Below are 16,471 nucleotides of genomic sequence, written 5' to 3'. Positions count from 1 at the left end.
AGTGCAGGTCTACGGATAGCAGGTCGTAAGCTCGATCCCATGGCGAGTTGTATGTTCTCTGTGACGGTTTGATAAAAGTCATTGTGTCTGATGTCATTCGTCCTCCACCTCTGATTCACAGTGGGGTGGGGTGGTGTTGGCAATTACGTGCGAGAACAGGTTTGTACTGGCACAGAATCCAGGAAGACTGGTTAGGTAAACTGCCCGCCGTTACATAACTGAAATACTGTTGAAAAACGGCGTTAAATCCAAAACAAACAAAACAAACATAAAATTACGATAGAATTCTGAATGTAAATAATATAACTTACACCGTTGATTTGACATATATTGCAACAACACATGTCGCATCTATTTTGCAGTTCACAAACTGATCCGGTGATGGTATGTCGACAAAGTAGGGCTTCCCCTAAAAGGTTAAAGGTAAGGGTAGATTTCCCGGAATAACAGAGCACAGTAAACATGGCAAGAGCCGGCACATTTTTGTTATAATCAAGAGGCAAAAATGGGTATGGGATAGACATAATTCTACTTCCTCCATTCGTTTCTTGTAGATTTTAGAAGAAAAGCATCACAGAGTCTTTAACTTTATTAGTCATCGCACGTTTAATAGGAAAGCGTAGAGAGTCAATCACTAAACATACACTGTGCTTTATGATTTTTACATTGTATTATCTTTTGATAAACTTACTAACACATTTCACAAATATCTGATTGAAATAAGCATTATGTTTAATGTACTGTAGTTTATAAACTGCATCCCATAGAATACGGTATGTGTCAGACCAAGGTTTAGAAGGGTTTTAAAACTCGTGTTATTTTTTGTGTTATAAAAATGCGGACGATCTGTAGTAAAATTTAGTAGAAGCCTTCTACAGTTTGTAATAACTGTTTGGAAATAAGAAGAAGAAATATGAAATACGATATTTTTTGCGTTTATTTTATACATCTGTTTTCTCTCCTAGTAAAGATCATAAATATTGAAATGAAATAAAAACTGGTAATACTCGAAAGCAACAGTTCTAAATATCGTCTCTGATAATGCAAGTAAAGAATTGCTTCCAGATTATTCATCAAACAAATTAGAAATTTGGGAACAAGAGTTGCTAAAACAAACAATATTTCGAAACAGTTTATAATTTTGGGGTCGAACATACACTAAATCCGCAGCGTACGATTGAAAAATGTCTGCATCTGAATATTAACTATGAAATAGTTCATCATAGAGGACAATTGTTAAAGCAGTGTTTACTAAACAACAGCCACCAATTACAAAAACAACAGTTTTATAGAGCAGTAAAGTAAATGTAAATATAAGTCAGTTATTTATATAATATACGAGTAGAAGTGATTCTACATCACCCCTCGTATATGACTTCGTGAGATAACAGTTAAAGTTTTATCTGTTATTGGCCATGTTTGAAGGTATCAATGGCAAAAGTATGTGTACATCGAAAATGGGCACATTGCAATCAACCTAAAATGTGGATAAGGGTGGGACCGTCTTAGCATAAGGCTGTTAAAATCTAATGATAAACAGGCAATGTATTATAGAATTAGCTTACTTCGAGTGACTACCAGATGCAATAGTTTAACGAGTGGTGCAACCTTAAGTACCTGTGTAAAATCACTTGTTTGAGAGTAACGCAAAACCTATCCTTTTATGACTTTTATAACGTCATAACTTAACAATAATGTTTTTATTTCTCCCATACGCAAACGTGCACATACCGCTGTAACTTTTGTGGTATGGTTGAATGCATCAACTGAAATTAAAATAAAACTCATATGATAAAAAGAAAGGAAGGAACATTTGCATACTTATAAACGATTAATAGTATTTTGTACATAAGAATTAATTCTAATAAAGGTTAAAGAAACGCCAGTGACATAAATTATATACACAAGCAGGATAACGTGTCGGAAATAAAACTTGTTATGCAAGTAAAAATAACGTAGAACGCACCTTGAACGTCCAAAATGAAGCACCTTTCCTCTGCCGAATCCACTCTGTAAATATTATAAGTAAATGAAAAAAGTGCAACTTAAAGAGTGAACTTGCTTTTCAGTAGGCGTCTGATGTCTCACATTACAGGGAAAGTAATCATAGTGGTCCAGGCGAGTGTGTTAAGAGATATTATAATCAGGAATCACGTTGATAAAATTTCACACGTATTTTGTTGCAGGAAGTCTCCGTTAAACAGAAAAAAAATGCAGACAAAGAACCGTTCTGAAAGACACGAAAAAGATAGATTTATCACAAAAATGCCCTTGTGAACTTTCGGAAAAAATGCCTTAAACACTCTTAAACACATGAAAACTGCCTTAAACATCCAATAACTGCCTTTAATACCTTTTAATACATTAAAACTGTCTCAACTACCAAACATGAGCTGTCACTTACAAATGGCCCCGAAGCGTGCCCAAGAATGCTTCCGTTTGTCTGCACAAAATATGTCACTGACAGAATAGTTTAGGTATGAATCATTTTTGTGACCTTGACCATGACTTGAGAGACCCGGGTCATGCGCGTGACACACCATCTCAATATGGTTAACATTTGTGTCAAGTTATTTTCAAATCTCTTGATAAATGGCAGAGTTCTGGACCGGAGAAGAAACAGACAATATTAACCTTTGACCTCTAAATGTGACCTTGACCTTGGAGCGAGGGGTTTGAATCTTGCGCATTATGGGGAACATTTATGCCAAGTAATTTTAAAATCCCTTCATGAATGGCAGAGTTATTAACCGGACACGAAACAGACCTGTTAACATTTGACTTCTAAGTGTGACATTGGCCTTGGAGCTAGAGGTCTGGGTTTTGCTCATGACAATCCTCTCATTATGATAAACATTAATGCCAACTTATTTTAAAATCCCTTCATGGATGGCAGAGTTATAGACCGGACACGAAACAGACCATGTTAACCTTTGACCTCTAAGTGTGACATTGACCTTGGAGCTAGAGGTCTGGGTTTTGCTCATGACACATTCTCTCATTATGGTGAACATTTATACTAAGTTATTTCAAATTCCCCCAAGACTTTACACGGACGCACGGACGCATAGACGGACGTACGTACGCACACACGGACGGACAGTTCGATTTTAATATGCCCACTAAGGGGACATAATACTTTGACTGCCTTCTGAATGCTTACCCAGTACTATCACTTGCACTGACGCATGCTATATGTCTCCCAATTTCACCAAGAGATGGTTTCCATGACATTACTGCATACTTTACTTGTGGCCGTTTTGTATCTTGTTTTAATGAAGACACATTCAATGCTTCACGTTGAATCCCAAACGCCGTGAAAGCCTCTAGGGTGCTGTAAAATACGTGTTTAATTGACGATGCACATGTCGAAGTATTATCAGAACAGTATCACCATAACAGACGTCTAACACTTTAAAAACAGTATTATTATCAATGTCAGGAAAAGTAAAATTTACGACGATATCATTGATTTTATAATACCACATACGTTTAATGGTTTTAACATAAGTATCTTTGAGAAATACCATATTTGTATCATGACTAATGGCTCACAATGATGTTATCTTAAAAAAAAGCTGAAGAAAACTGTCCCCTAATATTAGGTCTTGGTTTCAGTTCCATTTAAATAATTAACAAGTAATCAAGGCATTCAAGCCGTTGGCCGCCAGATATACCACTGTTCACGGCCGCCACACGGCAATCCAAGACTCCTATTTGGATAATTAGAAGATCCCTTGAAAGTATAGAAATATACAATATGCTGCAATAAGGACAGTGCTCAGCCATCAAAAAATATGATATTTATTTAAAAGTTTATGTAGTTTCACAAAATAGATCACTTTTACTTCTCCGAAATCAAATAGTTTGCTGCACTCACGTATTTTCTGGAGCCTCGGCATATATTTCTGTCCTCCAGGTAGTGTCAGCATACATTATGAATATATGATTGCCATCAAGTGTTGGGTCAACAAAGTCAGGTGTGATCAAATTAGCTAACACTTGCACAACAAACTGAAAGTGAAATATTGCTACGATTTTTACATTCTGTTTTCAAACTTAGTTATGTATAGTACGCCGCCTATTTACCTCGTTTCTGATCTGCGAGATGCATCTAAAACATGAATTATTTTTATAATAACAGGACGAAACGAAATGGCATTACCCTACGTTAAAAGGTTATGCATGGCATTTACATTACTTTAAACATCATGAAGCTGTTAAATGTCCCGCAGAATAATTGCCTGAGAAAATTATGTCGTGCGGTGTACATCTGATTCGGAGGGTTTTGTTGAAGTTAATCAAAAGCTATGATTTGTTCCGATTTTGAAGTGTTATGTATACAGCTATACAGCAAATCTCAGTTAGAGAACTTAGAGCTCCAAATTTGCCGAATCGTTCATTAATATTGCAAACACGTTCGGTTATATAACCAAGGAGTGATTGTGCAGGAAATATCAATTTTTAGTATAATATGTGGCATTATAGAGGTTAACTGGGGAACTTGTACCTTACTTGATATCTGCATTACGCTCTCTTCAGATGGGGACAAAAGGAGCAGATCCACATTCACAATTCTATATCTATACGAGGGGTGTTCCAAAAATAATGTCATGCGTATTTTATTTCGCGGAAATTGTGCCATGTGTACACGAAACCACCTCGTGTAGATAGAATGATCACTGAATCGTAACATTATATAAATATCATATGGCAGCGTGTGTGACATTGATATTGTCAACTCGAGGGCAGAATGTCACCCGAGGCGGAAGCCGAGTAGTGACATTCTGTTTCGAGGGTTGACAATATCAATGTCACACACGCTGCCATATGATATTTATTTTATTATACCGAACAAAATTAAGCACATAAAAAAGTTTTTAATTCATCTAATTCAACAGTTTCATCTTTAGCGCGGTAATCACCTGTGTACACATTGAAACGTGATAATATGACATTGTCTACAAGGGAGGCAATCATTTGGCTAAAAGAATTGAAGCAGTTATTTGCCCTTATATGACATTCATAGTATCAGCGCGGTCACATGACCTGACAGTCACTTTCGCTTGGTCACGTGTCAGAAAGGTTGAAAATGTTTCTGATAGTCAAAATATCTTTTTTTTTGGGTAATGGGGTTTTACCATTGTAGGCAAAAGTGAGGTATAATAAAGGTAAATATCTCGCTCGCACGTTCACTGACCTTGGTACAGTGTACATAGCTTTATAGCTTCGGTCTTGGTCACAAACAATCCCGCGGGCTTCTGCAGACGTTAATACACAAAAAACGTGTATTATCCCTACATTCATTACACTGTACACAAAATGATTAGGAAAAGAGCTGAAAATGTGTTTGAAATTAGGTCAAACATAAAAGGTAGCTCGCTGCTCGGCATGTGGCCTGTAGATATTCACCGTGAGGTGTGCGACATTTATGGGGAGGGTCAAATGTCTCACAGGACTATTTGTAGGCTGGTAGCTAAATTTAGGACCGGACAGCAGCAACACAAAGATGCTGCAACAACTACGTCGGAAGGTAACATCGAAACAATCCGCAATTTGCTAAAAAAAAAAGAATGCCTGATTCACCGTAAGGCAATTGTCCCGAATGACAAACTTGTCGTTAGCGCGACTTTATGGAATTTTGAAGAATCACCTAAAACTTAGAAAAATAAATGAAAGATGGATACCCCATTTGTTAACAGATGAACAAAAGGAGACCCGTGTAACAATGGCAAACAACTTATGAACATGTACCCAAAATACAGCAAAACGGGTTTTGACAATGTAGTTACTGGTGATGACATCTGGGTTAAATATCTATTAGTGGCCATCTTTTATTTTGATCTTGTGTTACTGCAATATTGCTGTTGATAAAAATGTAAATTAGCATTGTGTTGTTCATTTCATATTTGAGAGATTATTATCATATTCATATGTTATATTTAGAATACAAAAACAACAAAACCAATGCATTTTAATAATAATATGTTTAATAGCATATTAATATGTATTGCCTGCACTGTAGTTGCACTCAATGAAAATTTTCCCGGTATGGAATCATCCTTGCCATAAGTTATTTTCTCCTTGTTGTAGTCCCTCACACTAACTGGCACGCCAATCCACGAGTCATCTGTGTACTTTTCGGACTCAGATGCGTTGATGTATACACTGCAGTTCTATAAACATGTAAATATTATGATGAATGAATATTGAAAAAAAAGTCTATAAGCATATATCTAGACACGATACTGTTGATTCTTCATTGTAAAATATATCAGAAGCAAAATTAATTAATTTTAGTCAATATAGGAAATGTTCAGCTAAGTTTTAAAACGTGCATTACTATGCATATACGCCTAACATAATCTTGGCTGATATAGTTTAATGATGAATATTTTGCAGTATATACTCTTGACTTGTTTTGAATCAGATTTGACGTTTGTTTGTGTTTCACACTGTCTCAAGTTTAAAACATGTGAATGAAATATTGATATACAATACACATGACCTTACAAGATGGCTACTTGTTATCTTAACTGCAGCAAAATACAATGATAGGTATCTTTGAATGGTGTACAACTTCGTAAACTCACTAATATATTCCGGTTATGCTTCAAGTTGCACTCCATCGCCATTTTCGAGAAGCGATAACTTCAAAACGAGATGTAGTAATGTGGAAAACTGATTGTTTTTAAACAAGTGATGCAAAAAAGAGTTCATAATATTTTTATGTAAAGGAGAAAAGCCAAAAACTATCCAGTATGTGAATAAAATGGACAGACCGCGGTGCAACGTGCCGAGATTGACAATGCTTTCACATAATGGATAGTTTGAGACTTTTTTTTTTCTGACTTAAAACAATGCTTTCACATAATGGAAAATTTGAGACGTTTTTCTGACTTAAGACATTGTCCTCACGGAAATGTAAAGATTCTCGTGATATTATAGCGTTTTTTAGATATTGCTTTCTTTAAGGCAAAGAGAATTCATTGACTGTTGTCTCTTCTGTACTAAAGACAAGACAGACGTGGCTAACATGAAATTACATACAGAAATTCTTTGCGATTAAAGATTTGTAGCATTGATGATATTCAGTTCTAATTCTTAGAAATGTTTAAGATTAATCTTGAATGTTTTTGAGTTTGCAATTTTATATAGGTCAAAGTAGTTTAATACAAATACTGGGCCAGCAGAAATCGCTTTTTCACTGTAAGTTTTAAATTTTGAAATAAAAATGTTGAGGAGGAAAATATTACTGCTTGATTTATGCATTTGTGTTCTTCTTAGATTTTTTTGTGGGAGGGGGTTGGGGAGGGGACGTTGGAGGGAGAGGGGGAGGGGAGAGCGTCACTTATGTTGCCCTCGTCCGTCCGTCAGTCCGAATTTGAGTCATGCATATCTCAAAAAGTATTTGACAAACAGAATTCATCTTATTCGGTAGTAGACAGCAACTTGACAAATGTTCAATAACAGAAATTGACATTGCTGGTGACAAAATCAAATCAGTACATTGTATAAGGTACCTAGGGGCATTCTTAGATGAAAATCTTATGTTTAAGGATCATGTCAAGAGAAAATGTCAGACCGCAATGGTTAATTATCTTAGAATCAAAAATGTTAGAAAATACCTTACTAAAGAGGCTACTGAAATTCTGGTATTATCACTGGTCATTTCACATATAGATTATTGCAATGCAATATTGTATGGTATTCCTCACTGTGAAATTCAGAAAATGCAAAGGATACAAAACATGTGTGCCAAACTCGTTTTAAGACTCAGCAAGTACGACAGTTCAAAACAAGCTTTGTTCCGATTACATTGGCTTCCTATCAAACCTAGAATTGAATTTAACATTTTAACTGTCATGTTTAATTGTTCGATCGGCCAAGCTTCGTCTTACTTGACTGAATTATTATCGGAGCAAGCACCAAAACGTAGTTTAAGGTCTTCAGACTCTGTTACAGGTTGTTACGAGGTACCATTTAACAAACGTAAAACATTTGGCGACAGAAGTTTTCAAACTGTAGGGCCGAAACTATGGAACAAACTACCAGTAGAAGTGAGAAATTCTGATTCGGTAGACACTTTTAAGAAAAAGCTCAAAACACTGTTTTTTAAAAGCTTTGAATCATGATTCTGATTATTTCTCTGTTGGTGGATTGAATATGGTAGAGACGCTGAGTATACTCTACTATGTAGTGTGATCGACGTATGCTTTATACGCTATGTTGTAATTTGCACTGTACAGTAATTTTGTCAAATATGTCGTGTTTCATTGTTTGATACCATTATGTATATAGTTTATCATGATTTTTTCTTTTTATAATTTAATGTACAACGCCAGTGAATATACTATGTGTAAAATTAGGCGTTTAATCAAATAAAACAGTTTCAGTTTCAGTTTCAGACCCAGAGTCATCAAACTGCACAAGACTTTTATTCGGTATGTGAAGTTATGCATGTTGTGCTTTAAATGTAATTTGACTTTAATGTCCGGTATGAAAAACTCCAACATCAAAGCAAGTTGTATAATTCCCGTAGAAAACGGCACAAGCTGACTATCATTTTTTTTTCATAAGATTGATATTATATTTGTACCGTTAGCGGGTGTCAGTAGGTCATATGAAAGAATGCATGTTAATTTGCATATTCCGTTTTTCTCCAAATACCGGATTTACTAAAATTTGACGTTCACATTGAGTCAGTTGCAATCGCCAGTGCTGAACAATTAAAATTTAGAATTCCCATAAATACTCAAAACTGAACTGCTGAACAATAATTTTTTTGAAGAGTGGGCATATTGGTGGAACGCAATGACAGAAACGTTGATTCAAGATGACAGCCAGGTTCCGAAACTACAAAAAAGCTGACAACTGATACCATGTCCGATAAGAAGAATTTACTGTTGTTTGAAGTAATCTGGTATTTGAAATATGGGCTAGTGCTTATTGGTAATAAGATAACATGATCAAATTCAAATCAACAATTTCTATTTGAAATCATTTCTATGACTAAAGTCTTGCTATTTCAACAATCGGTATAAAATGATAAAATAATTGTGGTTCTACTGATTTTTTGTTCTTGAGCGCTGAAGCCATCTCACAGCAACCAGTGCTAGGTTTACATTGTATTTATTTATTTATTTATTTATATATTATGATTTAGTGAACAGGTTAGACTTTCGTAGGAATACGAACACATTCTACTATATCGTGCTTTTCTTGTAATATACGACAAAGTTGTTCTTTTTTTGTTATTTTGTTACAGGGTGTGGGGCCTCCGTAGCCGAGTGGTTAAGTTCGCTGACTTCAAATCACTTGCCCCTCATCATTCTGGGTTCCAGTCTCACCCAAGGCGTTGAAATCTTCATGTGAGGAAACCATCCAGCTGGTTTACGTGAGGCCGCACCAGGTGTCTGCTCGTGATGAAGTTATGCACGTAGGGGCACCTGAGGTCTTCCTCAGCCATCAAAGGTGGAAAGTCGCCATATGACTTATTATTGTGTCGGTTCGACGTTAAACCAAACAACATAAAATAAACATGCAAGTTCGATAAATTGGTATCCCCGCCGAATGGGTTTGTACTGAGGAATGGCAAAGAAATATATCCAGCAAAAAGTTAAAAATGTAACTAAGAAGCAAATAATTTCATTAGTAAAGGTTAACAGAAAACAAATGTTTTAAGTGTAGATATTAAATGTATGTTATGTTTTGATCCTGACTAATGAAATTATTTTGAATGGAATATGTTTATTGTAATAAGCTTAGGTAGCTTTTAGAATTATGGAGTTATTTGAAATGTAAGCTTGAAGTGTTACTAGAACGAAATATTGTATTCGAGTAGTTTGGCACCAAGTGTCGCTGTTTAACATGTATATTTGAACTTAAAAGAACAGATGTCCTTTAAAGAGAGCACAATCTAGTTAGAAACGTGGGTGGTTGCGGGGTTGAGGTGTGTGTGTGTGGTTACAACTTTACAAGCTGATTAATATTCATGGAAGGTTTACAAAATTTAAACAAAAAGGAAAGATTTTTTGAGGGGGGTGGGTGGGGCGGGGATAGAGGAGACCGGACGAGGGTACAAAACTTTAAATATTGATAATAAATATTGATGGAAAATAAAAAATGAAGAAAATATTGTTGGAGGAGTGTGTGGAGGAGCAGAGGGGACTGGATGGAGTAGCCGGGGGAAGGCGGTGGGGGTGACAAGCTGGGGTACATATCGGGTTTACAATAAATGGCCATGGAAAGAAATGAAAGACGTTAAATGAAATTCTACCAATTGGTTAGTTTGTTATGAACAAATATGTGTAGTTTTAAACAATTAAAGGGCAATAACTCTGAAGATACTATAAAGTTCTGACGAAATTGTATGTGCTCAACCACACTATGGTGATCTAAATTCAATTTAAGTTTCATAGTTTTAGGTCAAATATATCACAAGTTATGAAGCATGATTGCCATATTTATAGTACACTATATAGTTAACACTAGAAGCTTCTAAGGGCCATACTTGTTACTTTGGCGATCTGACTGAAGCTTGACGGGCAGTATAACCCCATAGTGGTGAACATGTACAATGTATATGAAGTTTTATTTAATCGTTTCCAACCACATCCTAGATATGGCTCCGGACGGACGGATGGAAAGACGGACGGACACACAACGTCAAAACTATCCCTCCGCCTTCGGCGAGGGATAATAAATAAACAAAAACAGGCAAATATTTAATGGATATCGTCAAGGATATACTTAAAAGTCCTTGGTAACGTGTTAGAATCGAAAAACTATATCTCATTTAGTGAATTGCTCTTGAATAAAACCAGTGTTTGTCGTTCAGATGCGTAGTATTAAAAAAAGGGAAAAAAACTGGATGAGATATATCATTTTATAAATTTCTTATTGTTGCTACGAAATGCTTTCTCGTAAAAAGAGATATGAAGCCGTAATAACGAGAACAGATCTCGATGTAATGTGATAAAGGTATTGTTCTTATAGTAATGATATCTCGTAATTACGGGATAAGACATTTTTCCGAATGAAGCTCTTTCTCTTCTGTAGTTTGCAAACAAAAGATGAATAAGACATTGCAAATTTTATCATATTTTGTACGCTCGGTGTAAGGAGTTTCTCTAACCAGTCATAAAGAACAGTACAAGTCAAACTTTTTTATATGTGAAACACAACTTTGCAATTTTCATGAGATTCCCTTTTAAAAGTTCATTTGTTTATCATATATTATAATTAAAGACGTCTCAAGAATTCAAAAACTTCCTTCTTTGTCTAGGAAGACCTTTAGAATGATACATATTTTTACTTGGTTCTTAAAGAAGAGAAGAAAAATACATACATGCTGTTGTAGAATTTTAAATCAAGCAGTATGGATTTTCTCCCCAACTTATCATAAACAAATCTTCAAAGGCATAAATAAATTCAAATTAGATCTACATTACGGAAGATAGAATCAAATGCCACTGCATGTTTACAATGAGTTATTTGAATATCCATACATGGATAAAAAAGCTACAGACGGGACGAGAAAACTACCCAAAATATTAGATTGCCAGTGTGACCTTGACCTTTCAATCAGGCGTCTTAATGTTGCGCAAGATACATGAACTCATTATGACGAACGTTTGTGCAAAGTAATATTAAAATCCGTTGAAAGATGACAGTGTTATTGAGCATACACACAACAGATCCTTTTAACATTTAATCGTCAATAATTTCTTCGACCTCGAACCTGTCTGTGAGCTGCACTTGACACATATCATCTCATTATTGGAACAAATTTAGCCAGCAAACATTAAATCCCTTGATATTTGTCACAGCTATGAAGCGTACACAAAACAGACACTATAAACCATTGATCTCAAGTGTGGTTTGACCTTCTATATATATGGATGTGTGAGTTGTGCATGACATTTCATATTTATGTAGGGTACATTTGTTACAAATTATATTTAATCCATTTAAAGATGGTTGAGTTATAGTGCAGACAGGAAATGTTTCCTTTGGCTTCCAAGTCTGACCTTTAAAGTTAAGGTTCTATATTGGTCATGTGACACTTGGTCTTATAATGGCATATATTTGTGCCAAGTAATATTATAATCATTGACGGATGACAGGAGACGAAACAGACACTGGTTATACTATATTAACTTTTTGCATTAAACTGTGACCTTGAACAACTTAAACCTCGGGATCTGAAACAGAACATTACATGACTTATTACCGGGAACCTTTGTGCTAATTATTGTTAAATTCCTTCGTGAATGGTTGTAATACACGAACCAGGAAAGAATCAGTGTTTAACTTTCACCTCGAAGTATGTCTGTATTATTTGTGCAAGGATACTATGTGATGACGTATTATCTTACCATTGAAAACATTTGTACCAAGTAATATTAAAATCCGTCAATGGATAACTGAATTATGAACCGGACACGTACGTTTGGATGGAATAACTTACTTCGGAAACTTCTACATTCGGCGGCGGATGGATTGCAATATAACCTCCCTCAACATATTCTGCTATTCGACATTTGATAAAGTCTCCATCAGCGTCAATGGCTGGAATGCGTATTTCTGTTCTGATACCTAATTTTACTCTAAAATGAACAGGTGTACATCTAATAAAATCAATTTGCGATCAATCTGACATGAAGTCAAGAGTGAAAATGCATACTATGAGCTATATAAGTTAAACGCATGCTAACATTAATTATTTCAACTGATAAAAGAGGCACATTTTTCAAAATCTTGTAAAGTTTCAGATCAATGGCAGAAAGCGACTGTTCTTGGGAAAAAGGATATCAAATTAATTTGTATCACAGCGATCCCCTAAAAGACATCAAGAATAACTCTTCTTGACAGTTTTAGCTAATGCATACTAAAATACGATGCTTGATTGTTTTCCTCTATTATTTCCTTACGGAAAATGCATGTAATGATATCACATGTTACCATTATCAATACAAAAGACATCCCGAATAGCTTTGCAATGTTCATATAATTTTTACTCATATATTCATTCAATGACTTGCCGGTCAGTAGTCAAAACTATTGCTCCAGGTCCGAAATAATTGCAATACATCTTTTATAAATTTTCTTTTTTTCTTCCGATGATAGGTTTAAACTCTGTAAAATTTAGTAACCATCAATTCACGGGTGGTAAACGCGCAATCCAATTCCCTCTGGGAATACGCTTAAAATGGGTTGCGCGACTTCCGGTGCTGGTGTTGCGCATCATTATATACAAAATCGAGGTAGGTGGGTTTTTGTTTTTGTAAACAATGACACATTTACGAGTGTTTTCGAAAAAAAGCAAAATGCTATTCGACACAAAAATGAATAAAGATCATATGTGTGAAATACCAACTTATTAATTTAAGAATCAGCTCTGTTATTACGAAAACTCGGCTGGCTCGAACTGTCAAATAAACATGGAATCATGAAAAATGAAAATTTTCTAACTCTTGTGCCTTCTTTCTGGAAATGTGACGCTTCTAATGATCAAACACGTGTAAAACAGTCATGGATATTACATACACTTGAATGAAATGTTGTTTTTTGGGGGAATTATTGGCCATAAATAATCGGGAATGGGGTTGCGCCCCGGGAATGGAGTTGCGCGTATACATTATATACATTATGATGTATACGAGCAACTCCATTCCCGGTGCGCAACCCCATTCCCGATTATTTTTTGTCAATTATGTCCCCGTAAGCAGGATTTGAAGCAAATAATTTTGATATTCGTTACTTTATAACAGTTAAGTTATCATAAAAAGCATCAGATGTCCTCAGATTAGGCATATTAGGTCAGAAACTTCCATTTTTGTTGATTTCATACTTTTTTCAAGCTTCGTGTCGCCTGAGTTTTTGTGATAATAGAGCCGAATCATAAATTACAAACCAGATATTTTACACATATGATGTATTACCATATTTGTGTCGAATAGCATTTTGCCTTTTTCGAGAAAATTTATTCTTGTCTCATACTAAGCAAAATCATAACTTCACATACCTCAATTTCGTCTTTTTTTACGCGCAACACCAGCACCGGACGTTGCGCAACCTATTTTAAGCGTATTCCCAGCGGAAATTGGATTGCGCGTTAACCACCCGTGCTATAGTAAGATCAATATCTCAAATAGGAAGATTTAAATAGAAAACGACATTACAATTTCCGAACAGATATTCTAATTCATGGGGTGGTATAATTTGTTTTCAGAGTAAATTCAGTTTAGTTAAATTGTAGCAAATTCTTGTATTTCGTGTAATTTGATGTTTTAGCTGCTATCTCGAGCTCGTTTATCTCTATCCCTACTAAATTTTTTATCCAAGTTTGAAGTACACGACCCTCCAAAGGTATTTTATATTGAAAGAAGAAGGAAAATACGTATATTTAGCACTTTTCAGTGTATTTCGGTTTCAATGTTATAAGTAGGAGTGTACGTAATTGATAACTTTACTAGTCTGTTCGCTTATATCACGTACCTACGGTAGGCTTATAAGCGTTCGTGCGCCTGCGTTGGCGGTGTAATTCTGTTTTCTTTTTCTTTTTTGTTTGCACTTCGCACAGAAACTTGTCCTTACTGTTTAAAAATATTTTTCAGCTGAATATACATTTTCAGTCTGCGGAAAAGACATAAAACGGAACCGGAAGACATCGAAAAAAATGCCTCGATGTATCCAGACAACAAAAACAAAAATCTGAATATAGAGTCATTATAACATATATTTCAATACAATACCAAAACAAATCTGCGACAAGTGCGGCACATTTAGTGTCCATAAAAGCCAATTACTACATACTAGACTTGATAAACTTGCACGGGTACACATGATTAAATGTTATACAATTCATTTAGCATCCACACTGGCAAAGTTTGTCGTATAAATAATAATTTTGATCTGTTAACATTGTGTGGTAATATGATATGTAAAGTAGAGCAATCATATCTACTTCATGAGTAATGCTTGTTATCAAAAATAGCGTTGATACTTTTTCACAAAGATATTTTTCACTGTTTACAATTTCCGCTTATGTTAAAACTGCAAACCTCAAGAGTTATGCTACAATTTTCGAAATTTAGAAAATGCTTTCATAAGTTAATAATTGCAAAGGTGTAATTCCAATGTTTATCTCGATGCATGTCATTTCTTTTTAAGCAATCCATTAATACCAAAACTCTAAACAGAGGTATTTCTGTTTGAACAATGCGTGTGGCATTAGACGTCATTAAACTGTAGACAGACATATCAATTTGGTAGGTAAATTAAAATTAATAAAACATAAATAAAATCAAGTAAAGTTTTAACATACCTATAGAATGGTCTGGCCAAGGATTGAGGACTCTGGTTAGTTTTATTGGTATCACTACGCAGAGCTGTTGATACAGTTGTTTGAAAATGCCAAGAACCAGTTCCCTGTTGTAATGTCAATTTTCGCCAAGAATTTCCGTCAAAACTTAAAAGTAAACAGAGATGAATTTAGTATTGAAAGTAAGCAGAGATGAGCATAGTAATCCATGCATAAAGATGTTTAATGCAAGTACGCTTTATGGAAAAGCTTATTATTCTCCAACTTCGACATATTCTATAGACATACAGTATTGTATCTATCATTGGTCACTATCATAAGTGACTTAACTTGATAAATTAAATTGGTTGTTTTAATTCCTTCCTATTCAGCCATTCTTTTCATGGGAATACGCTTGAACTTTAACTAGACTAAACATGTGCATTCCTGCTTCAGTTTTGTCCGAGCTACCACTTATTAATTACTCATGTTTTAGCACTCCCATTTTTATAAGAACACGTTTCAAACTTATGTTTGTGTCGTTTTAAACAGATCACCTAAATGCGTCCGATAAAAAGAAATATCTTTACATTAAATATACAACTTTAAAATTGTCTGCAAAAGCTAGGAATAATGGTTAAGCATAATGTTTCAACAAATTAAGTGTTCATGGCTTTGTCTGTGTTTTTTTCTTTTTTGCTGGTTTAGGTCACACTGACATATTTATATGATTGCAATACAGTGATTTCCTATTTTTTAAAGGTGAAGAATGACACCATATGCCCCTAAGGATATTATTTTAGGTACTGGCGAGTATCTGGGTAGAACAATCGACTTTCTACATACCAGCTCAATGGTTTTTCACATATGATATTCTGCATACGGCTTGGGTGCGAACCAACCGCGATGTTAAAAGGTTATCTTTATCAGAATATTTTAGCTGATAAACATGACATTTCTTGTTACTGCAGTAATTACATCAAATGATAACTACTTGACATCTAGTTTTTCTATTCCGGCTGGCATGGTGAATTTAAAATGAAGAAGTTCCTGTTCCCATTTCCCGGAATCGCTGACGGCTATCACAGTTTCATCGTAGGTCGATTGAAGCAACGCAGTCATATCCTGAGTCTCCGTTTTAGAAGTGATCTTGTTTAAATGATC

General features: G+C 35.1%; 2 protein-coding genes across 2 annotated transcripts; both read right to left on the bottom strand.

Annotated features, from left to right (window-relative positions):
• Positions 1 to 301: 301 nt before the first annotated feature.
• LOC128551776 (uncharacterized) lies at positions 302 to 4,011 on the bottom strand. The gene is made up of 5 exons (XM_053532689.1): positions 3,881 to 4,011; positions 3,164 to 3,334; positions 1,967 to 2,010; positions 1,732 to 1,766; positions 302 to 409 (listed from the first exon to the last, which is right to left on the bottom strand). Exons 1-5 carry the CDS (start codon positions 3,934 to 3,936, stop codon positions 308 to 310), a joined length of 408 nt encoding a protein of 135 aa, XP_053388664.1. The 5' UTR covers positions 3,937 to 4,011; the 3' UTR covers positions 302 to 307.
• Positions 4,012 to 4,081: 70 nt separating this feature from the next.
• Positions 4,082 to 16,465, bottom strand: LOC128551777 (uncharacterized). The gene is made up of 5 exons (XM_053532690.1): positions 16,302 to 16,465; positions 15,332 to 15,475; positions 12,473 to 12,611; positions 6,015 to 6,176; positions 4,082 to 4,114 (listed from the first exon to the last, which is right to left on the bottom strand). The coding sequence occupies exons 1-5, from the start codon at positions 16,427 to 16,429 to the stop codon at positions 4,082 to 4,084; spliced, it is 606 nt and encodes a 201-aa protein (XP_053388665.1). The 5' UTR covers positions 16,430 to 16,465.
• Positions 16,466 to 16,471: the final 6 nt, after the last annotated feature.

This window comes from Mercenaria mercenaria, unplaced genomic scaffold (assembly GCF_021730395.1).
Source record: "Mercenaria mercenaria strain notata unplaced genomic scaffold, MADL_Memer_1 contig_1657, whole genome shotgun sequence".
In the NCBI taxonomy this organism is placed as follows: domain Eukaryota; kingdom Metazoa; phylum Mollusca; class Bivalvia; order Venerida; family Veneridae; genus Mercenaria; species Mercenaria mercenaria.
Note: the sequence above shows the minus strand (reverse complement) of the source record. Positions and strands in the feature narration are given on the sequence as shown.